General features: G+C 39.2%; 2 protein-coding genes and 1 long non-coding RNA gene across 12 annotated transcripts in view; 1 reads left to right on the forward strand and 2 right to left on the reverse strand.

The window, feature by feature from the left end:
- usta (uronyl 2-sulfotransferase a) overlaps positions 1 to 2,354 on the reverse strand; it is a 91,273-nt gene extending 88,919 nt beyond the window's left edge. For both annotated transcript variants that reach the window (XM_047159724.2, XM_017460606.3), the window contains exon 1: positions 1,922 to 2,354. In XM_047159724.2, coding sequence (XP_047015680.1) covers positions 1,922 to 2,150 — 229 coding nt within the window. In that variant the 5' untranslated portion in view covers positions 2,151 to 2,354. The remainder of the gene's footprint in view (positions 1 to 1,921) is intronic.
- A 19-nt stretch (positions 2,355 to 2,373) lies between these two features.
- Positions 2,374 to 3,189, forward strand: LOC128635275 (uncharacterized). The gene is made up of 2 exons (XR_008398214.1): positions 2,374 to 2,512; positions 2,787 to 3,189. It is a non-coding gene; the product is annotated as an uncharacterized LOC128635275 (long non-coding RNA).
- Positions 3,190 to 6,214: 3,025 nt separating this feature from the next.
- Positions 6,215 to 24,215, reverse strand: part of sash1a (SAM and SH3 domain containing 1a) — a 402,788-nt gene continuing 384,787 nt past the window's right edge. For all 9 annotated transcript variants that reach the window (XM_047159716.2, XM_047159714.2, XM_047159718.2 and 6 more), the window contains 8 exons: positions 21,296 to 21,428; positions 20,951 to 21,120; positions 20,002 to 20,211; positions 18,912 to 19,062; positions 18,372 to 18,500; positions 14,957 to 15,936; positions 12,755 to 12,886; positions 6,215 to 9,249 (listed from right to left, as the gene is read on the reverse strand). In XM_047159716.2, coding sequence (XP_047015672.1) covers positions 8,986 to 9,249; positions 12,755 to 12,886; positions 14,957 to 15,936; positions 18,372 to 18,500; positions 18,912 to 19,062; positions 20,002 to 20,211; positions 20,951 to 21,120; positions 21,296 to 21,428 — 2,169 coding nt within the window. In that variant the 3' untranslated portion in view covers positions 6,215 to 8,985. The remainder of the gene's footprint in view (positions 9,250 to 12,754; positions 12,887 to 14,956; positions 15,937 to 18,371; positions 18,501 to 18,911; positions 19,063 to 20,001; positions 20,212 to 20,950; positions 21,121 to 21,295; positions 21,429 to 24,215) is intronic.

Below are 24,215 nucleotides of genomic sequence, written 5' to 3' on the forward strand. Positions count from 1 at the left end.
AGAGCTCTGACCTCAACCCTACTGAACACCTTTGGAATGATCTGGAACACCGACTCCACAAACATTTGGCCATATAGTGTGTTTTCAGAAATGAACAAGTCTCCAAAAAACAAAAAGAGTAAGAAGGTGAGGTGAAAAGACGAAGAGTTTAATCTCTTAAAAGAAAACTCCACCATCAAACACATATTGAAATAGGAACTGGGGTCCAGTCCAGGGAGTATTCCCGCCTCATGCTAAATGGTCTTGGATTAGGCACCAGGATATTGCGGTTAATGAAGATGAACATATGACAGGGACAAGCTGAGAGCCATAATGGCAAGAACTTTGGTGACAAAGACATCTCAACTAGCTGTGTTTCTAATAGGAACTGGGACTAAAGTGATAACTGCATTAGGTCTATGGAAAAGACACCAGTAAATAAGATTGGCAATTGTGGTTGAAAGTGTAAATTCAGTGACTGCAGTGCCCATGCATCAGTGTGATGCAAGTAGAGCAGCTGTTCTTTAGGTGACCGAGAATGTCAATTAGCAAGAAGACTTCATCCATATCTACATACAGAGGGATATTATAGTAAGGTTGCATATAGAAGGGTCCATAAACCCTTCATTGCAAAGACTAATGGACATCTGAGAGTTCAGTGGTGCAAAAAGAGAGATGATGCAAAGAGACTGGCACAAGAGAGATGTGGAAAAAATTTATCTGGACAGATGAGTCATGGTTTAGCGTAATCCCAACACGTGGGTGAGTGCATGTGTGGCACGTACCAAGAGAATGGTACAGGCCTGAATGCATGACCCCTAGAGTGAAGGGGTCCTGTTATGTTATACTGTAGGGGTATTAATTTGCTGCCAGCATTTGGATCACAATAAATCAATACAAAGTTCTTCTGAATGACCACTGAAACATTTCTAAGGAGGACACCACTCCAGTCCACGAGGCACAAGGGCTGAATGAATGGTTTGGAAGGATTTGGACTGATGTTAGACAACATTCTCCACCACCACCATCAAAACCTCAGTTGAGGCAATATCTTTTTGTGTTAGTTCCTCTAGTACAAATCCAGATGTGTAAAACCTATGCCAAAGTGTAGTGAAACTGTTCTGGCACCTCGTGGTGTCTGTAAACAGGATTAAATCCTGTAATAATGTCATGATCTGTAACCATGAGGATACATATTATCCTCCAAGTAAATGTTGTCTCACAGCTCACTAAATACGCAAGGAAAAAACTGTATGTGAAGAAAACAATTTCACTGTGCTCTACTGTATATGTGACCAATAAAGACTCATTACATTGTCATTTTCTACAGCATGGATTAGCATTTTGCCACCCTAGACTGCCACCCCAATAAAGGCATTTGGACTGACTTGGCCACCCTAGTTGAACCTCATCCCTTATTAAATTGCTATTTAAAAATAAATAAATTAATAAATACTACGTTAACGTTTTATATGAGTCAAAAAAGAAGTGTAATGAATTGTGATGATCACTTCACATTCAGTGCGCATGCGCATGGCATGTAAGCAGCTGTTTGGTCCAGTCCTCACCTGTCCATCCATATTCTCCAACACATGAAGGCGAGGAGGAAAATAATAATAATAATAATAATAATAATAATAATAATAATAATAATAATAATAATAATTCAAGAGAAGTTTACGCAGCAGGACAGAAACCAGGGAGTCGGTATGAGCACTTGATAGAAGTACAGCTATGTTTCTATCAGCCCCAGCAGACCCGGGCAGAACAGAGAGCCCTGGAGACACGCTTCGGCTGTGTAAAGGAAACTCTGGAAAACTTACTGTAACTTGTAAAAGAGCAAGAAGTGTGTTCAAGCACACAGTGGAAATGTTGTAGCACGGAAATAACTCCGTAACAACACGAGAGAGAGAGAGAGAGAGAGAGAGAGCGGTCTTCTTACCGAGATACTGGCGCATGTCGAGCAGGAGTCTCGGAGGTCCTCCGTTGAGCTGGTAGAAGAGCGAGCCGAGGCTGAAGAGCAGCAGTGCGGCCATGCAGAAGCCATAATCACGCAGTGAGAAGCGCAGCCAAACGGCCCACAGCCAGTCTCCCCTTCTACCGTTCCGATCTCTGGTGTGATTAGCCGGGTGATGGTGGTTTAGTCTGGGGCTGCCGTTGTGATTCTTCATCGTCTCCTTGCATGGAAGCGCTGAGAGTGGTCGTCACCCATCCGCAGCTTCAGGGACAAACTTTGTGTAGCGCATTTAGAAACCCAGAAGCTGAAAGGAGCTGAAACTCAGTCCGCGCTGTCTCCCAGTCTTCCTCACTGTCTCTCCTCTGATCAAACTATTGCTCTTTTTGTGCTAAAGTGAAGTCGGGAATCCATCCTCTGTTTCCCGGGTTAGTGCCGGTGTCAGATTACTGAGCCAGGAGGAAAAGTTCAGGCGGAGGATGTGCTCTAACAGGTTGGATACAGCGCCACCGTGCGGCCGTGGGTTGAACCATATTTACTCTTTACACCGAGTGGGCTCTAACAGCGACTTATTTAAAGGTACATTGGATAAGATTTCTAAGTAAAAAAAAAATAAAAATTTAAGTCCCCATGAAATCAAAATTTAAGATTTGTATCTTTTAGTATGAATATGTTCGCCTTAAGGATATCTGTAAGCTAGTCTTGTTCCAAAACAACAACAAATAACAAAAAGATACATGCATTCAAAATGTACAGTCTCTCACTAGCACCAACACGAATCAACAATTTCGATGACATCATTCTGTACTTCAGCTTCTCATCAGATTTTTCTGTCCAATCAAATGCTCTCTAGACTCTGAAGTGTCCCGTCTCCCAGCATTATAAAAATCACCTTGCCGAAGTTGCCGTTGTTGAGGAAGAGAAAACATCAGCAAGCATGAGTCGTAAATGTGTCTTTGGCTGTTCGAACTGGAGATCGTCCGATTGATCGGTTTTGCAGACCGGTTGTCTGGAGAAATCCACCACGGTTGCGAGAGCGGCTGAGAAGGATCCGCTGTCATTATACAGGACGAGAGAGGCCTCTAGAGGTGAACATTTTGTTGTGCTATTTGAAGTGTTTTTTGTTGTTTTTTTTTCAATCATTTTAGATGTCTCTGTTTTTATTTGTTATTTGGCATGTTACTTTTTGGTTCAGATTGGATGTATATCTTTTATTTACTTTCATATTTATTAATAATTAACATACATTAATATTTATGATAGTATTTTTATTTAAAAAGTACAGTACATTTTCATGGTACAGTCAGTGCTATTTATTTTTGAATAAAGTTTGTGTGTTACATTTTCATTCAGTATCAATTTTAAAAAACTATCGTTGATTAATCGACAAGTACTGCCCAAATTAGTTATTGGTATTGGTAAAAATCCATCAGTCGACTTCTAGTTTGAATGTGCACATTTTATTCAGTTTTCCAACTATAAGTTAGTTAAAAAGGTTATGGCTTAAATTCATTCACTTTGAAGAAGGGGGTATTTGTGCCAGCTCATGGATGTCAATTACGGCCCAGGCTGTGAGGTAAGCTAAATGCTATTGCCTATTAAAAAAGGGGGGCAAGCCGCCGGATATATCCTGCCCTGACTTCCTGTTTCAGTGGAAATTACATCAATACATCGAATAACGTTGTGCGTTTCAAGGCACTTCACGGGAATTTTAAGGTCTTTATCGGTGTTTGAGCCTGCCTCTGTTTTTCTCCACCCATGAACACAAAGAGGTGGTTAGCATTAGCAAGGAGTGTCATGACACCACTATCAAGTGCACTCTTTAAGTCACTGTCCTAAGCTGCGGTATTAGCTCATAAAATGATTTAAGTTTGAAAAGCACAATTGCCATGGTTTAGGCTATGGAGGAAATGCTATGGCCTCAGCAGAAAAGTATTATTTGGCTGAGAAAAACTTTTCGTGATGGAGTGTCTATAAAATGGCCAACAGGATAAACACAAACATGCATTCCGGCCAATAAGTCAGTTTTCCAAACTGGTTTTCTCAGCCACGTAATACTTTTCTCCTGAGGTCACGGCTTTAAACCATCATTTGTTATCACGTTTGACATATTTTCCAGCTTCTTTGTATCATTAGTAAGAAAAAAACATTCACTATTGCACCTTTAAATGTGTACAGAAATACATTATTTACCCAAAAGAACCTCACTTTGTGCTGGAACATGTTTGAGCCCTGTAGTTCCAGTGAAGGGAAATCATAATGCTACAGCATACAAATACTTGAGGATACTTGTACCTTTGTGTCAACAGTTTAAGAAAGAGCCATATACTGTATATAGGTGTGAAGGTCTACATACAGGTGGCCATATAGTGTATTTTGTATATCTGTGCCCCTTACACATAATATATAATCATCACCTCACCCTGTTCTGTTAATTGTCCTGTGATTCTTCAGATTCTTTACTGATTCTGGATTCTAGACTGACATTATCATGCAAAGTGACCTTGGGTTTGAGAAAGGTGCTTGAAAGTTTGTGAAGCCTTCAGAATTTTCTATATGTCTACATACATGTGACCTAAAATATCATCAAATTTTCACACAAGTCATAAAAGTAGACAAAGAGAACCCAATCTCATTTGTTCATGCCATGATACACTCTCGCAAACATGTGATCAGACTCACTGTTCTTTAAATAAAACAGAGTGCTCACTCACACCTGATCATCATCCCATTGATTGAAATCACCTGACTCTAATTTCACCTTAAATTAACTGCTAATCCTAGAGGTTCACATACTTTTTCCACTCACAGATACGTAATATTGGATCGTTTTCCTCAATAAAGAATAGAGCGTGTATAATATTTTTGGCTCATTTCTTTAATTGGTTTTTCTTTGTCTACTTTTAGGACTTGTGTGAAAAACTGATGATGTTTTAGGACATATTTATTCAAAGACATAGAAAACTCTAAATGGTTCACAAACTTTCAAGCACCACTGTATATACATAAAACTACTACAACCACTGCTTCTTCTTATTATTATTATTATTATTATTATTATTATTATTATTGTCATTGTAGTTGATATTATTATGTTATTATATTATATAATAATGTTATTATTATATTATTATGAGCACTTACACCTAAAACATTAGGTCTTAGTTGACACTTTTTAAAATCTTGCTTTTGAGTTGTTTGTGTTTAAATTTAAACCCATCTTTATCAGCTAATAGCTATGAAAAATCAATAAATTAATACTTCAACTACTTTGTTAATGAAAACTTGTGATTTCAACCACTGTAACAAAATTTTTGTTTTTTAAATCACAAACCTCAGGGTTGTTGATGTCGGATTAGCAGGACTCTTTGTGTCCCAGGGTGCTTTCATGCCTGGAGTTTTGGCTCTACCTTTTAGTTATATCCTTTCATAGCTAGACCGGCTGGAGTCCTGCTTGCACTCTGACATAATGTACACCCTCTTAAATCACTGGTATGATAAGAGAATGCCTCTCTCTCTACATACTTCTGCTGTGCCTTCTCTTACCCTATTCATTCTCATGGTTTACGTCTGCTTTATTTTGTGCTCTCTGAAAACAGTTTATTCCCAGGTCTCACCGTAGCTTCAGTGTGTAATTATAACAGAAACTGGACAGTTAATGACAGTTGAAGATCACCTGGTCTTTTGATCATGTGGTTGTAGCTCACTCACCTCAAGGTTTGATGTTTTGTGCAAGCGGAGATGCTTTTCTGCTCAGCATGTTTGTAAAGAGTGATTATTTGAGTAACTATAGACTTTGTCAGCTCAGACCAGTCTGGTCGTTCAACAAGGAGTTTCCACCCACAGAACTGTGGCTTTTTTGTTTTTTGCACTGGACTGTTGTGTATGAAAAGATCAGCAGTTTCTGAAATACTCAGACCAGCCCACCTTGCACCAACATCCCTGCCGCAGTTAAAGTCACAGAGATCACACTTTTCCCCCATTCTGATGTTTGATGTGAACATTAACTGAAGCTCTTGACCTGCAGCTGCATTATTTTATGCATTGTGCTGCTCCACATGATTGGCTGAGTTGATAATTACATGAATGGGCATTTGTACAGGTGTTCGTAGTAAAGTGAGTGTATCAAGTGTATCAAATGAAAATGACAAGTGGTTACTACAAGGCAGACACAGCTAATAAAATGTCAACTCCATCTATATCTTTAAACCAGTGAATACGCCCAACACACTGTGTCTAAAGCTGAATAAGTTTGAGACATACAGTATACAGAGACATAACTCTCATTCCAGTCAGAAGATTCTGTTTATTACACTTCAGAGTGACAAATAGTTTTAGACATTTTTTTCAATACACAAGCAAAATCTTTATCATTAGCTAGGCCAAAGAAAGAAAGAAAAAAAAAAAAACATTTGTATACAGATATTTTACAATTGATACTGTAGCAGGACACTGGCTAAAGCAATATGCAAAAGAGTACTGCTATTTTTTTATATTATATATATATATATATATATATATATATATATATATATATATATATATATATATATATATATAGATAGTACACCTAATAATTTGATATGAAAAACAAACAAACAAAAAAATAAGTTATTTAAATATCAATTACATATACAGAATGTGCAACATGTCCACAATTTCATATATGTAATTAGAATAATTTTAAGGAAATTTCAAACCAATTTGAAGTAATTAGCTTCTTAAGGTTCATTCTCTAATTAATGAATGTTGACAGGGAAAAACCACTTTAGTTATAAACCAGCATAATCCACTGCAATCCTCCACATAAAACCTGAATGTAACTGTCCGTTTGTGGACTTTAACATTTACTAATTTCTTCTTCCTGAAAAAAGCTCCATTTAATCTGTATATACTTGAATATAAAGTGCATTTTACAGTAATTAGTAACATTTTATGAAATATTTATATACATTTTATAAAACTGCCCATAATACCATGATTGCATTGTTAAAAAGGCATCTGTACTGATTTTCTGCTCCTCTTTAAGATGCTAAATTTGAAATTGGGTGCCAAGACAATCCTAATGTAAATTGTAAATTGTGCTGGAATAGATACAAAAAAAAAAACCATTGCGTGTAGAAAATCCATCTTGCTGCAAAATGTGCCACAGTGTGTGTGTGTGCGAAAATCGAAGTTATGAAGCGCGTTCACAGGAAACCCGTACAGCGGACACTTCACTTAAACAGGTCAGAAAATGTGTGCGGTCATTGTTTGGTGACGTTTTCTGTAAGGAGATGTTTATTTAGCGTTTTTGTAACAGTCAGAGGTAAAACATCTGGCATGGAAGGTCTTTTTCCTGCACTTTCTTAACATGCGAAGGTGCTTATTTTTGTTGTTGTTGTATTAACTTTCGAGAGAGAGGAAAAAAGAGTCTGGGGAGGGAACATTTAAAAGGTTTATAGTTGTTTTAGCTAATGAAAACGATACATTAAGTCTAAAAAAGTGATTTAAAAAAGTACAATCCTTTTCATGAAAACTTTGTAATCATTGGCAAATTGCTGTAGTAGAAGAAGAGTCAAATATTTTGTGCTGTTTTTGTGAAAAGAAAATTTCAGGGAGGTAAGAGTAACTCTGCTTTGTGTTGGGTCACATTGTATCACCGCATCACTGACTATTTTCCTAAAACATCACACCCCATCGTGTCTTATTCATTATTTAGACAAGCTTCCTTGAGGTTTTAAGTCCTCACTAATGGGTTTCTACCCATCCAATGCCAGATGTGTGTTTGGATTAAAAGTCATGCCAGCCTACTTTCATCTCTGTCTGTTTTTCTCTCACCCAAAAAAAACCTCTATAGACACAGATAAATGTTCAAGTGTTACTGAAAAGACAAACATTGTCATGTAGAGACTCGTGAGTCTTAAGTATGAACATTAACATCTGTCCTAGCAGATCTCCTTCACTGGACTGGATTCCCAAAGACATTTTTCAACTCAAATAACCTACAGGAGGATGAAGGACCCTGTTCCTCTGTGAGCCCTTTCTACATCGGATTTATTAAGAATTTTCCGACTGTGCTTTATATTGTTCAAGGACCAAGTTTAAATATCAGCATTTACATACTGCCACAGTGCTGGGGAGGTTTTCCTCAAAGCTCTAAGAATTCTAAAAATATACATTAAATACAAGCAAGTTATCACTGTTGCATCACCCAATCGAAGATGATGGCAAAGGCAACATAAAAACCTTAAAGATATGTAAATGATTCAGTAATAAATGATTTATCCCAGAACAGACGAGTAATGAATGTTAGATACTGTGTATTAGAAGATTAAATGCTATCTGAATATACAATATTTTCTTTAACTAAGTGAAGGCAAAAGGCTTTACAATGCTTTACAACTGAATCACTTGGCACTGAGTAAGCTGAAATGGCTTATGGACTATACAAATATATCCCCTCCAGCAAATAAAATAAAACACACATCATTCTGAGTATCAAGTACTCAGAGTTCATACTCCCATATAGCAACACTGTGCTTGAACATTAAATGAACTTTCCAAAGTGGACTGATCAAAGATGTAGCCTTCAATATTCATATCTATGCGCTGAGAAGTTGCGTGTGAACCTATTATCCTGCAGGAAATGACATCGCTTTGGCCAGGCTAAAACATCTTACTGTGCTGGAAGACGCACAAAATGTTCTTCTTCCTTACAAACAAGCGCTCATCAGAACAGGAGAAAACAGTCACGAGTTAGCCTAAATCTTTACAAAATCTCAAAAGCTTTAAAGATTGTTACAAAGACCCTGCTGGAAAGTCCACCACTAACAGTTCATGGAAGCCACAGAAGTCCTTTCTGTAAACATCAGCAATGCAGAAAAGAAAAAAACAGAACAAATGCTTGGAAGATGTAGATGATGATATTTTTCATGAAATGCTACAAAGAACCCAGTTTCATTCCTCATTCCACTGCAGCACTTGGTTTGCCACTGGAAATTCACCTGACGTTTCATCATCAGATCAGCGCAGGCAGCAGCGATGGCTGTTCATAAAGCAGGCATGTGTTGTTAAGACTGTGACACGCTAGCGTTAGCTGTAACGAGCCGGGCTTCACTGAGCAATAGGCGGATGTGTCTCTCCTCCTGTAGCCCTGCCTTGCGTACTGCTGCCTCAGTAAGAGCAGACAAATTGCCCAGTGTGTCATAGCCTGCTGCCAGTAGGAGGTCGGAATACATGGGCATGCCAATGGACACCAGCCAATCAGAAATGGAGCTTAAGTGCACTGGAGACATGGGCTTCCGACTCATGTCCGTCAAACCTCCAGAGGGAATCTGTGAAAAGCACGGAGAAGAAACATCCACAATTACTATTAGACCATTTGCTGAAATGTGACTGCATCAAATAACACAAGGAATATGCGCACATGAAGTGAGAAATGTTTGTGACGTATATGTGATCAATATTGTTCATTATGCCCAGAATGCCAACCAGTCTTGTCCTATTCGTATATACAGTTGCAATCAAAATTATTCAACCCCCATTGCAAATCAGGTTTATTGTCAGAATGTACAGACTTTCTGCTGTTTGGAATGAACAAATCAAACAAAAGCGATTGAAATAGTTCAACACAACAAATGCTTCAAGTGATTTCCCCAAATTCAACTGAAAATACAACTTCTAATGATTTCTCCAGATCCAAAATTATTCAACCCCGCCATGGCAAGTATCTTTAGTACTTAGTAGAGCACCCTTTTGCTGACATTATCTGCTGTTATGGAATCGTATCCCATTCCTCATGACCAATTGCCTCCAGTTCAGTAATATTCTTGGGTTTGCCTGCTGCAACCGCCTTCTTCAAATCCCACCAGAGATTTTCTAGGGGTTTGAGTCAGGTGACTGTATGGCCCTGTAGAATGGCCCTGTAGAATCTTCCAGAACTACTTCTGCAACCAAGTCTTGGTGGAATTTGAGGTATTCTTGGCATCATTGTCCTGTTGGAATGTCCAATGACACCCAAGCTTCAGCTTCCTCACAGATGGCATGATGTTTTCTCCTCTGATTTCCTGATACTTCAATGGATCCATCTCGCCTTCCACACACTGCAGGTTTCCAGTGCCAGAGGATACAAAGCAGCCCCAGAGCATCACCGAGCCACCACCATGCTTGACTGTGGACAGAGTGTTCTTCCTTCATTCTTATTCCTCCAGACATACCGCTGATCCATCAGCTTGGTGTTCTGACATGGAAACCTTCTGCATTTAGTACATGCCTTACTGTGCTCACTGAAACCTCAGTGCCTGTTGCCACCAAGTCTTGCTGCAGGTTTTTTGCAGTCACTCGAGGGTTTTTCACGACCTGCCTTCTCAGATATCTGCTTGCAGTCGTTGATAACTTCCTTTTTCTGTCCCGTACAGGTGTTTCATCTAATTTCTACCCTTAGCCAGTTCAGGTATTTCATGTGTTCCATCTCAAGCACACCTGGTGCAACTAATGAAGCCCTTGATCAGGTGTGCTTCAGACAACTCCTGTTTTGCCTATTAGTGCTGTTGTGAGGGATTCTATTCAGGGGGTTGAACAATTTTGAAACTAGAGAAGTCATTATAAGTTGCATTTTCAGTTGAATTTGGGGAAACCACTTGAAGCATTCGTTGTGTTGAACTATTTAAATTGATTTTGTTTGATTTGTTCATTGCAAACAGCAGAAAGTCTGTAAATTTTGACAATAAACCTGATTTTCAATGGGGGTTGAATAATTTTGATTGCAACTGTGAATAAATAAATAAATAAATAAATAAATAAATAAATAAATAAATAAATAAATATGTGAGAGTAACACTTTTTCTCACCAAAAATCTTTTGAATAACTTTTAAATACGAGTTTCTGTGATTTTCTTTTCTAAGCCTATATCTTGCATGATATAAATCTGCATTACTGTGTTATTATAGTTTTATTTTGTGCTGGAAACTAGTGCATGAAAATGTATACATGTGAAAGTGTGGCTATCTAATTGCACTAAAATCTTCAGTATTCTGAGAGTTTGCAAAAGACAGTCCCCCCAGGATTCTGTGACTTTGCTATCACAGAAATTAATGCAAAACCAAGCAAATGCCGCAATATTCACGAGAGCTTGCAATTTTTCAAAATTACCGCAGATTGTCGGCAGATTTGGACCAAGATGCGTCATGTGACATCATCACAACATGCATTCAGCCAAAGCTCTCTACGATTCACGTGTGTCAAACATGAGTACAGCCAAAGGGTTTCTTTTACAAACAAACATCACTGCGAAAGAGCGTGCAAAAAAAAAAAAATCGGCAATTGTGATTTCGCCAATTCAAGTAGTTTTCCACAAAAAAAGCACAAAAGATTCTGCAAAATGCATCACAAATTTTGAAAAAGCCGCAGCAAAACCAAGCATTTTTAGCCGCAACAATCACAAAAAAACCCCTCCATGAAATCATGTACGTACTGAAAAGATATCAGACACTTTGTTCTATGGGCAGGGAATCTGAGGCAGAGACTAAAGGCCTTTCAAGGAAACAAATTTCGCAAGGGTTGTTAGAAGCAAGTCGCATAGTGTGTTGTGCGCAGGGTGCAGCCAGCTTCCGACATGGCAGCCAAGGTCTCCGTACGATGTCCGTTTTTTCCTGCAATATTATTTGCTGAAACCTTGCGACAGTCGTCTCCACAAGAAGTATACTGAGGCCATAACTTTTATCAAGCAACTCAGACAGGGAAGGAGATTCCAAAATCCTGATATCCAGCAACATTCCCAAAAACATTGGGAAGCAATTTGATCACTTGGTGTGATGTCGCAGATTTAAAAGAGAATACATTTTATATGAAGCTGTTTTCTAGAAGACAACTTGAGTAACATCCCAAACAGCAGAGCAATCATTTACACATCATTAGTCAAGTCAAGGTCTCTGTATCAAGTCTGCTGGAGAGCAAGAGAGCTTTGAAAGAAGGGAGCATATTTTAAGTCCTTAGTACAGCATGAGAGAGGAGATTGTTGACGAGTCACTGTTGAACTGACTTACTGCCATTTTTACTCTCCAAGTGCGCCTGCTTTTAATAAAGCCCTCATGTGCATGCCTGCATTTTACAGTTCAAAAGGTGGCTCATGAGTGCCTTCTATGCAGCCTTTAGTAAAGCCCACATCAACGAGACCTGAACAGTGGCGTTTTACCAAAAATGCCTTGCAGAAGGCTAAGATCAATCACAATAAATGGGTTTGTTGTTAGCAGAAAGCCACACGAAAACATCATCAAACGTTTCTTTAAATTCCTTTTCATTTAACTTGTCATTAAGCATCTGTACGATTGCAACCTTATTTAAAAGGGGAAAAAACCTAAACAAAATTGATAAAGTCCTTAAACTCCCAGGATCGATACAAGCATCTGAGTGAGTAATGGCACATCAAGAATACACAGATGCTGTGTCCCAAATGCAATGGGTTTTTATTAAACACCTGTGTACACTTGAACACTAGTTTCCACATATCTGAAACTTTGATTCTGACCTGAAGCCAACCACAGGTTCTAGTGTTTGTATCACAATTAAAAACTGAGAGCTTGTCATTTAGTAAGAATTTAAATATAAATATCTAGGTGTTGGTAGAACATTGATACTGTTCCTTATTTAACACATTTTATAAACTGTGTTAATGTGTTAAATTTTATTTACCTCATTTTATAAACCTGTCACGTATGCATGAGAGCTATGACTCGTATGAAGACGAATTCCACCTTTTATTACTTATTAATTCATGTAAGAAGCCTTGTTTTTTTAGGACTGAATCAGCTCTGTAGTGATTTATGAAATCAGTTACTCACAGCCATGCGGTGCTCCTTACGCAGCTGCTTAACTCTGATCTGGTCCAGAGTGGACGCCACGTCTTTCAGTGGCTGCTGGAAGTCCTCAGAGTATCTCTGCACCAAGAGCTGAGGAATACCACAGCGGCCATGCTGTAGGAAAAATCATGGAAACGTGAGAGGTGCGTAAATATTATTAAACACAGGTATTAAACACAGGTATAAACAGGATATAGAGCAGCTCACTATTCAGCTTCGTGATGAGAAAGCAATGAGAAACAAACCTAAACATTGCCTTTTCTAGTCATGATCCTACACCTGACTATCCGCAAGCTAATTTAAATGACACAAGGAATTTTTACAGGGATAATGGAATTAGCATTACCTTTGCTTTAATCTAAGCCTGAACAACAATTAAAATTAGCAAGCCATAAACTTTACTTCATGTGGTTTCTTGTGCATTTAAGGTTGACCAGAAAACATCCCCATATAACAGAGTGCCTGAACCACGCAAATAAAAACTTTATGAGGTAGTTAAAGAATAACAAGGCTATTGTGATACAATAATTTGTATAAAATGACAAATAATGTGACCTAATGAGGAGTAACACTGGGAGAACTGGCACGACGGCTCAGACTTCTAAAGAACAGGCTTTGGAGTCTCTGAGGTAATTTCATCTGTTGGAACATTTGACATGGAGAAATCCTCGCCTTCCATTTGGAGTTTTTTGAAACATGATGGAGGAAGCCAAACAGATGTCCTTACAGGACTAAATGGAAGCACTACTGCATGTTTTGTTATGTGATGTGTATCAGTTTAATCATGCCACCTTCCACATTTGAAGAAAAGATGAGTCATATGACCACCATTTGACTAGAATCCAAGTTCATGAGACAAGTATTATTTCCGCGCATTTTTTCCAGCACAACTAAGAGAGCTAGAACAGCCAGTATGTGTTTTATCTTTTATTCAAAATAACTATTATGTGACGGTCATGCCAGAGTGCCAATGGAACTAGCTTGCTCAATGTTAAAGAGCAATAAATGTTTCTTGTCATCCATAAATGTAAATGTAAAGTTAGACTTAGAGCACGGAGATAATCAAAACACTACCCTTCAGAAACCATACAACATTCTCAATAGGCCCCCAGTCATGCCACGGCCATTAATATCTTAGAGTTTAAGGCTCTTAATTGGAAGGCTGAGATTTTTAAATCCCAGTAATGCCGTCAGTTGCTGGGGTTGTGTCTTTTCTCCATTATGAATTGCTTTGGATAAAAGTGTCTGCCAAATAAATAACTGTAAATGGTCTAAAACCCTCATGACCTGTATTTATGAATGCACATCTAGCCCACCCACTCCAATAGACTAAGAAGCATAAATTATACACAGACCAAATCCACAGTTATGTTCTCTCCACCCAGACTTTCCCCTATGTTGGCCCTGTCACGTGTGGTGTGGGTTCCCAGGTCTAGCTCAATGCTATTGCTGGCATGGCACTGAAGACTTGTAAAAAATACAGCATATGTGCTGGTTTTGTCTATAGCAAACCGAGCGTTTAACAATGTGACTATCAAAAGAGAAGCAGGTCTCAGCAGTGCCATCTTGCAATTAATAACATTCACCTAGGTTTGTTTATAATCTAAGGACTATCTGCAGTTTGATTAATGGGTGGAAACTAATGAAAAGCAGTTGTGACCTTATACACCACTTAATGAAGGAGGAATAAAATGAAGGGAAAAAAGCAGTAAAGCCCTGTGCTATTTTGGCCTAAAAATGCATTTTAATTCTAGCTCTAGTCATCGCTCTTGTTCTTGTTGTGTAGCTCTGCTGAGAAGATCCAAGTCACCAGATCTGTCCACGACAGCAGCTGGCATTTCTTAAACATGACTTAACTCTTGGGGCTCAAAATGAGAAGTCAAAACATGTACACATCAACATAATGATCTATGACTTTTATAAGATTACAAATGGTGAACTGCAGTCAATTATTTTTAATGATACATTGAAATGGCACTTTTTTTATATTTATAAATGTCATAACCAAAACTCAGGACTTCTAATACACTGAATGAGTAATTGAATGAATTCTAGGGTAATGGTGAAATCGTTTTAAAGACCATGATACCAGCTTAATTTATATTTGGCATTCTGCTTTCACCTTCTGAGCCTCATTATACTGTAATGAATAATTCTGTTGTGAACCAATAGTGTGTCTCTTACCTTATCCGAGTAAGGCTCTGCCATAAGATCGATGCCTTCTGAGCCAAGCTTCTCCTCCAGTAGTGTCTCCAAATCAGTCATTTTGGCATGGGAGATCTTCCTGCCAAGGGCTACCTTGACTCCCTGAATCTGTGGGCAGGCAGACTCGGGCAGGTCAGAGAGCCAGGGTGGTGGTTTCTCTGAATAATCCGGAGACACTGAAGTGGATGGAATACTTTCAGAGGGGCTAGTAGGACTGCTTATGGGTCTATAAGACAGGGTTGGCGTGCCTGGACTAGAACTTGGCAGGACCAAAGATGGGTGTCGCAACCCATTTACTAGGCGCTCTTTGGACTTTTTGGCAGGAACAGGAGGGGGCACAGGAGGCTTTTTGGGGTGAGTACGAGGAGCTGGGCTGCTTGTGGACAAGCCAGGCTGTTTATCTGGAGCATAGCATGAAGGCTTGAGAGGCAGCTGGGTGGGCACTAGAGGTCTCTCTACTTGATCCTGGTTTGCTCTACACAATTCTGTTTTTGAGTCTAACCAGGATTCTCTACTGTTCTGAGAGCTGGACTGTATTTGAGACTGGATAACTGTAGAGTTTGCCTCTTCTTGCCTTTCACCACCATTTTGGGTCTCATTTCTTGTCTTCTTTCTCTGATCAAAGGCGTGCTGCCACTGTATGTCCCCCAGAGAATGAGACCGTTTCCAGCTCTCTGGAGCATCTGAAGTCCCATCAAGCTCCTCACAGCTGCGACTGGCTGGCATTTGATGCCTTGGTCCTGATCGAAGGCCTTTTCTCAGGCCTAGAGAGCGCAGGTTGAAGCCCTTGATAGGCCGGGGAAGAAAGTGCTTGGTGAACTTGCGTTCTTTCTTGGACTGATGCTGCAGCTCCTCAGTGGAGCGGCTGATGGGAAGTGTGGGGCAATCCAGAGACTGGACTCGACCAGTTTCAAAGCCAGAAGAACGACGACTTGAGCGAGATGCTTTACGAGGCTTACCTGTAACACATGAGCTTCAGTTTCAAACCTTCAAAATTTGTATTGTAAATGCTGTATACACAGTTTCCAGTTTATTAGAAACACATTCCTTGCAGCCACACTATTATACAAGTCTACCTTTACTGATCATTGTTCTTTTGCTTTGCACTATTTTTGACCCTTACTATATCCTGTACATCATATGACCACACAATTCACCTGGTATTAAGTGAGTGGTGCACTGCTCTCGGCACAGCAGTGACACACACATACACTATATTGCAAAAGAATGTGGACACCTGACTAATCACACCCATAAGTACTTATTGAACATCCCATTATAGATTTAGTCCCAGTCTACTGCTATGATAACCGCCACTCTTCTGGGAAGGCTTTCCACTAGATTTTGAAGCATGACTGGGGATTTGTACTCATTCAGCCACAAGTGCATTAGTGAGGTCAGGCCCTAATGTTGGGTGAGAAGGCCTGGCATGCAGTCGGTGTTCCCATTTATCCCAAATATTTTTTTATTGGGGTTGAGATCAGGGCCAGTTGAGGTCAGGGCCATTGACCTCAAGTGTAGGCCACACAAATTCTTCCACACCAAATCATGTCTTCATAGACCTGCTTTGTACACTGGGACATTGTCATGCTGGTGCAGGTTTGTGACCCTTAGTTCCAATAAAGGGAAAATCTTAATGTTACTGCATACAAAGACATTCTAGAAGTTACACAGTGCTTTTGGCTATATAGTGTATTAGTGGAATGTTAAAAGTGTGTGGCCATGCTGCTGGGGCTTTTAAACATTGTATACACTCACTGGCTATTTCATTAGACACAACCACCTGGTTGGTCAACCATATAGGTGTACAGTTACAGACTATAGCTCACCTTTTTTCCTAATGCGTTAACATTCGTCAAGATTTCTGAAGTGTACTACTTTTGCTAGGTGCTTGCTTATGTGCTATACATATTCTGGAAATCAGTTAAAATTTACTTGCACTATGCATTTTATCATTATGTAAGAGGATCTTCAAAAAAAAAAAATATGAAAATGAGAAAATTGTACAATATGCTGTTAATCATGAGATGTCATTCAGCAGGCCTGAGATCATTAGAATGAAGCATGTAAGTATGTGTGCGTAGATGATGTGTAGAGATCAAAGAACATTGGTGGGACGAGCATGGCATGAAATGCCTAAAGAAATTCATGCAACAGAGATGAAGGTTATATAGAGTGACACATGAGTAATCAGCAGCTGTGGTCCAAGTAAAATTGAGAAAGGCAGGACACTGCAGGGTTTTGAAATGAAACCCAAGTAAAACTCATGTTTAATATGAACTGTGAATGTGCAAATAGTGTAGGTTTATAAAAAAAAAAAAAGAAAAAAGAAGCACGGAAAGAAAAATAGACCAAAAACCAGCAAAAGGGCAAGAATGTTTAGATCATTTTGGGTTTATTTTCCACTATGGCAGATTGCATGTTACTTCCCATCCTTCACAGACAGCGGAGGTCAGAATCATAAGATGCTATATGAGTGTTAAGAAAGGAAATGAAGATATTTAACATATTAAGCACAGAACAAGAGTATCCGAAATATGGATGCACATTCCAGTCCCTGCATCATAATATATTCATATATAGACTTCTTAGTAAAAAATCTCCAGCAACAAACTTTACTATGTACAGACTAGTTTCTAAAAAAAATCTACCTCCACAAATCATTTTTAAGGCACAGATGAGCTGTTCGACAAAGGCAATGGACATGTACATGCACACGCACACACACACACACACACAACATTCCTAATTAACACAAGGTTCTGATGATAAACAGGGAAATAAAAGACTCTTTAGATTCTCAGATACAATCTACTTCCCAATATAGCTCTAAAGAGTCAAAGCTTATTAGTCTGTAAGCTACATTCTGCGTCTGCCTGCATGCCTACCTGTGTGTCTTTACGCTCTTCACACTACAAAAGCTTTCCATCCACCCGTTTTATGCAAATTTTAAAATTTACACAAGACGTTTAACCCCTAAATATCACTAATATTTTCACACTTCATGTACTAAACAGTTGGATGGAAACATACAGTCTCTGTGTCTCACTAATACCCAGAAGGGTTGAGAGAATGATGTAGCTTAAAAACATCATGCCATGTGTGTCAGAGTGATGAAGAAGCAGGGCTAGAAGATGAAGAGTGGAGTCTTTAAATGGAGGGTGATTATTTGGCCCATGAAGAAAGACGGGAGAAAAGGAAGAATGATGAGGAAGCCGGGACAGAATGGCAGCATGGCATTCGATCCTGAGGTGATGACGGCGTCTCACTGGCTGTTAGCAAGTGTGGGCAAGAAAGCGGCATGGTCTACCAAAGAGCGGCGGATGTCATGGCGGTGCTAATGCTAGGTTGGAGATGAGGATGCGATGGAGATGCTAAAATAATGCCTGGTTACCGTTCTCCAGGTTTTCGCTGCTTTCATAGCAACCAGAGTCCCGTGGGGAGTTAGCTGTCAAGCCCCTCCCCTCACAGAGGAGTTTTTCCTGGGAGCCAGAGAGGGCACTGCGCTCGGGGTCACTGCTACCTGTAATGGCACGCACACACACACACACACACACACACACACACACACACAGTGTCAAAATGTGTATGTTAGGACTTTTAATTACATACAATACTTAGTATTGAGATGCATTACTGAGCCTAGAGTGGTATACATGCTCAAATAGAATTACACTATTGCATAAACCACAAAAAGTGAAAACGTTTGGTCAAACTTTGTGCCAGAATGAGTGGGATTGATGAAGCTTTCTGTGGGAGTGAGCGGGATTGATGAAACTCTCTGTTGGAGTGAGTGGGATTGATGAAATTCTCTGTTGGAGTGAGCGGGATTGATGAAATTCTATGTGAGAGTGAGCGGGATTGATGAAATTCTATGTGGGAGTGAGTAGAAGTAGGATTAAAAAAGTTCCATGCGCAGTGCAGGTGTACTCACTATCGTACTCCTGTAGTAACTCTACAGCAGTGAGTAGTACAGCTCTGTGTTGAGGATCTTTGATATTCAGCTCATCCAGATCCTCTTCTTCAAGCAGCTTAAAAGTGTCCAAATCCTCATAGCCATTAAACAAGAATGTAGGCATGTGCTCCTGAAACACAGACACGCACACACGCACACACACACACGATCAGAACTGAAACGCCAAACACAGGTTCACTCATCATGTGGTCAATCTGTTCTGGAATCTCTCTCAATTAAAAGGGTATAAAAGACCTTAGACCTGCCTGGGTTTTCTCAAAAGCATTGTTTTAACATTTATCACCTGCTTTAATTACTTTTAATGAATCAAGTCAGTTAAAACCGAGCTCCACAGGTATTTTATGCTGTGGTTTGACATGAAAAACTGAGATAATGGATATTATAATCTTTGTTTATTGGAACTGTTGTGACTGACTCAAATCCAACACGGCTGTAAGACACTGGGAAAGCGGTGTGTTATAGATGTTACTGGAGCTGAGTGGGGATTTTCTTTTCTTTAAACATATCAAAATAAACTCAACGCAATTCAATGAAGAATAAAGTGAATCCCAAACACTGTACAGTTTCACTTTGGGTCTCTTCTGTGTTAATGTATGGGTGCACAGCTGTTTTCCCAGACACGCTTCATTTAGTCTTACTCGTGGACTTAAAATAACAATATATGTATAATGTATATATTACTCTGACACACACACACACAGACACAGGAGGTCTAAAGGGTGGATTGCTATCTTTGGATGGTCATGAAGATATTATATGTATGGTTGAACTTGACCTTGGCTTCCATCTGGGGGAAAAAACATGTAGGAGAGCCGAGGTCTTTCATTATCACAAGGACCACCTCCATTATCTCTCCATCTCTCTCACTCATGTTCTGTCATTATAGCTTCAGGCAAAATGACAAGAAGAAAGCTCTAGACTCAACACACTGCCTCTGATATATTAGTCTCATGAACAGAACTGTGTGTGTATGTATCATACCTGCGGTTTGAGAGAGTCTATATAAGGGCTGTGTGTGTGTGTGTGTGTGTGTGTTTCTCCATCTCACCTTTAGGTTGATCCTTTCTAAAAGCTCTTCTACAGAGCTGGGTTTTGGAGCTCGACCCTTTCTCCTCCTCCTGATGGTGCGTTTGGGTTTTTCCTCCTCCTCTGCCAGGACGTCCACATAGATAAACTTGAAAGTTCCGACCTTGTTGTTGAGTAGCCCCATCCACGTGCCCATGGGCGGCTTACTGATGATGTCGATCACATCTCCTCTCTGAACAAGACCAAAGAAGAGAGAGACAAAGACAGAAAGATAGATAGAGGGAGTAAACATATAGATGAGGTTCAGTCAAACAAGCATTGAAGTTTTGAAGAGGTCAGATTTGCTACGTGGGAACTCCTCGACTTCGGAGTCCCTCCGATCAACATACAGACATATTCTATTGTTAACTCTATATCAGTGACTATAATTTATACACTGATGCTGTTTCGAGCAGGAAAATATACATGACACTGTCCGTTGGCCAGCTTGTTGTAAACAAAAGGTGAGTATGGAAGTGTCCATGTTTCCCCCAACTTTGTAGCTTTGTACACAGAGGTCAAAAATGATGTCATTCCATGGTATGTGAAGACACGCCCATCTCACTGTGTAACCCGTGAAAACTCGATCCTATTTACTACAGACAATAGCTTACACGTGACTGGAAATCTTATGTCTTCCAAAAAGTACATTGGAAACTACAAGTCACACTATATTATGCATTTGGATGCTAAGAGCTTGTTTATTTATTTACAATTTCAAACAGAATGGTAGGAAAAAAAATAAATGTTCTCTGAGGAAAGCTGGAAAAAACACCCTTGATTCAGTTGCATGCCTTAAGACCTTTCAGAAAAAATGGTGGATATATTTCCAGGAACTCAGTTCCACTGGAGTGGTGGCTATAGTAAAGCATGCTCTGTCAGCTATCTAGGCTGATAATATGTATGTGTGTGTGAGTGTGTGTGTGTTGTACCTTTAGTTTGAGTGAGTCTGTATCATAAGGGCTGGGAGTGAAGTCTGTGTGCACTCTGGCTCTGCCACAGAAAGGCCCTCTGTACGGCGGCTCTTCATCGTCCCCATCCTCGGATTTCACACTCTCACGGTTACTGGCAGACGAGTCTGTAGTGCTCACTGTCTGGCCACCTGCAGCAATACATGAAAACAACTACCGTTTATGTGACACTTTAACCAAGTGCTGGACATTCGGTGTAATCTGATATGCTGAGAAGTGCTACAGGCGTTATGGTGGGCTATACTGCCATCTAGTGCTAACAGTCTACCAAGCACAATTACATCCCCAATCCAACTGCTCTCTTACTCATGGAGCTCTGTCCACTGAGAGAGCTGCGCAGACTCTCCACAGATCCTCCTGCCTTTAGTTTGGGCTTTTCCAGGGAGTCCGTGTCTGGCTGAGGAGATTGAGGAGAGCTGGGGATCACATCTGGACTGGACTATACAAATACAGAGAGAAAATTTGAATGTAACATCATTACAATAAAGAAAATAAATAAATAAATAAATAAATAAATAATAAAACCTCCTTACTGCTGAGTTAAACAAGTATAATTTGATTTGTATCTTCAGATGAATGTTAGGGTTATAATTTTATAAACTATTTCTACCATGCTTAAGCAAAGTAATAAAAGTAACTGATGTATAAAACGAAATTTGTTTGCAAAACTGCCACACGTAGGTTTGGAAAAGCAGGCTTACATTTATATTTATGGCATCTGGCAGACACCCTTATCCAGAGTGACTAACATTCATCTCATTTAAATATATGAGCAGTTGAGGGTTAAGGGGCCTTGCTCAAGGGCACAGCAGTGGCATCTTGGAGGTGCTGGGATCTGAACTCAGATTCTTCTGATCAGAACTCCGTCTTAACCCGAGCTACCACGCTTAAAGCAGTTCTGATGATCTATAACCTAAAAACGTCCAGTAAATTGCAATAGTGCGTCATAGTAACAATACAATAGTGTGTCATGAAGTTCTGATTCTGCCATAACACCATACAACAAGCCATCTTAACAGTGTTTAGAGTTCCTCAAATGGATTTAGAGACATGTACGCAACTTATCTACGTTAAGTCGGGTTTACACTGTGCAATATTCGGCTCAATTTTGCTGTCGCAGGCTCAATCCTGCACAATTTGGCTGGAGTTGAGATTGGTGATTACACATGATGTGAAGTGCTCACTGGCAGCCACTCACCATCACTTGTCTAAAATCTACCAAACAGGAGGATGGCATAGGATTACACAAATTCTCGGTACAGCTATAAACACAGTAATGGCGACGGTGAATTGTAAACAAAACATACAGGATTTAAAAGAGCAGCAGGTTGTTGACTTGCCGCAGCAGACAAAACATCTCTATAATGTCTCACCAGAGTTATATCACGGCAGGAGAAAACGGGGCACGGCATGGAGTGAAATAGAGGATTGAGTACAGCTTCCAGGTGTGTAGATGATTAATTAGCACTCAGATGCCCTGTTATTTATTGTTATGACCACTTGAAACTATTTTTAGGATTTCCAGCTGAACAGCTGTGTCACTACACACCCAATATGGCAGAACATATAAGTATCTCCACTGATTAATCTGACATGAAGTACGGTTTGATATAGAATTCTTACTGGGGTCATCTTATACAGTGTGACAAGTAATAACTGTAAAAAAATGCACAGTGTAAAACTGGCTTTAGATAGGAAGACAGAGAGACAGAGTTTAAACAATATTGCATGTTACTGAAGATAAAATAATAACCAAGATACTACAATAATTATAAAAATACTACCATATGTCCATATTTTTGTATGTAGCTATACATCTATGTATATACCTATACATCTATGTCTGTTATGTGACCAGTTGGCTGAATGAACTGTTGTGTTACATTAATAGAAGAACTGTGTCCTACATCACAACATTCAGAAATCTACAGTGTACTACAGCTAGCTAGCTTAAATTAAAAATAAGAAAGAAGATTTTTAAGATTCCAGCAGACTACTAAATATAATTGTACACTGCAAAATAAAAGTCATTTTAGCAAGTGAAAATATCGTGAATATAACATTTATCTAGTATTTCTTTTTAAAAGATTACAGTAAACCAAATACAATATCATTAACCATATTTCTAGACATTACTACTCATTTCAAGCTTGTCGTTTTCTTATTCTATTGGCAATTTTGCTTCTTTTTAAAAAGAAATGCTTAAAATCTGCCAATCGAAAAAGACCATTTCAAGCTTGAAATGAGTACAAATGGCTTGAAATAGCTTTCATAATCTTATATTGGTTTATTGTAATCTTATCATAGGAAACATTAGATAAATTTGATGATATTCAAGATATTACCTTTGATAAAATGTCATTTTTTGTAGTGTATACACATAACTACATACACAAATGATAATACTTAAACAAAACAAACAAACAAACAAAAAACAGTTGTGTTTCTTGATATCTAATTTTGGGAATGCTCACAGGAGTTAGCCTAGCCTGTGGATTTTGCTATTGAGCGTTCACCTTCCACCGGGAGACGTGAATGCACACGATGGAGGCATAGGGAGATATTTGAGATAGATTTTTTTCAAAATGTATTATATATTAACACATTTGTTAACACATTTACTTTAGCTGCGGCCCTTTGTACAGAAAATAAACTTTGTTTGTGATCCCTGTGATCAAAACTTGGAATGAAATGTGCAACGGCCTTGACTGCGTCAGTTAGACCACATGCTCACTCATGGCAGTGTGGTTCTGTTTAAACTGAGCAGCTGTGGGTCTCTAAAATCCGCATGACACACAGAAGCAAAAAGGTCCGATTGAGAAAAACAGGTGCGGATTCAGTCACATGGATATTTATTAATAGTATTAATGGAATGTCAAAAACATTAAAAACATGAGTCTTGTACTGAAGCCAAACCACTTTGTGGCACAGCACCTCTTGTTCCTTGCAAAATAGTGTGTGGAGTATGTCTTTATTGTTCTCGAATTTGTTTAATTATATTATATATGACCGTTCAAAACAAGCATGAGTGACATGGGGTCATAGTTACGAGGTGATATGAGGAAACAAGCACCACTTAATTGTAGCACTACAGCTACATACATAAACTTACGGACATACACTGCACTGGCTCCAAGATTAAAACTGAACTCAAGGATTTGTGCTGCATGTTTAAGACCTTCACGTATGGGTTATGGATATAAGTTTAAGTTTACTTAAAAAGTTC

Source organism: Ictalurus punctatus, chromosome 2 (genome assembly GCF_001660625.3).
Source record: "Ictalurus punctatus breed USDA103 chromosome 2, Coco_2.0, whole genome shotgun sequence".
NCBI classification, from domain to species: Eukaryota; Metazoa; Chordata; class Actinopteri; order Siluriformes; family Ictaluridae; genus Ictalurus; species Ictalurus punctatus.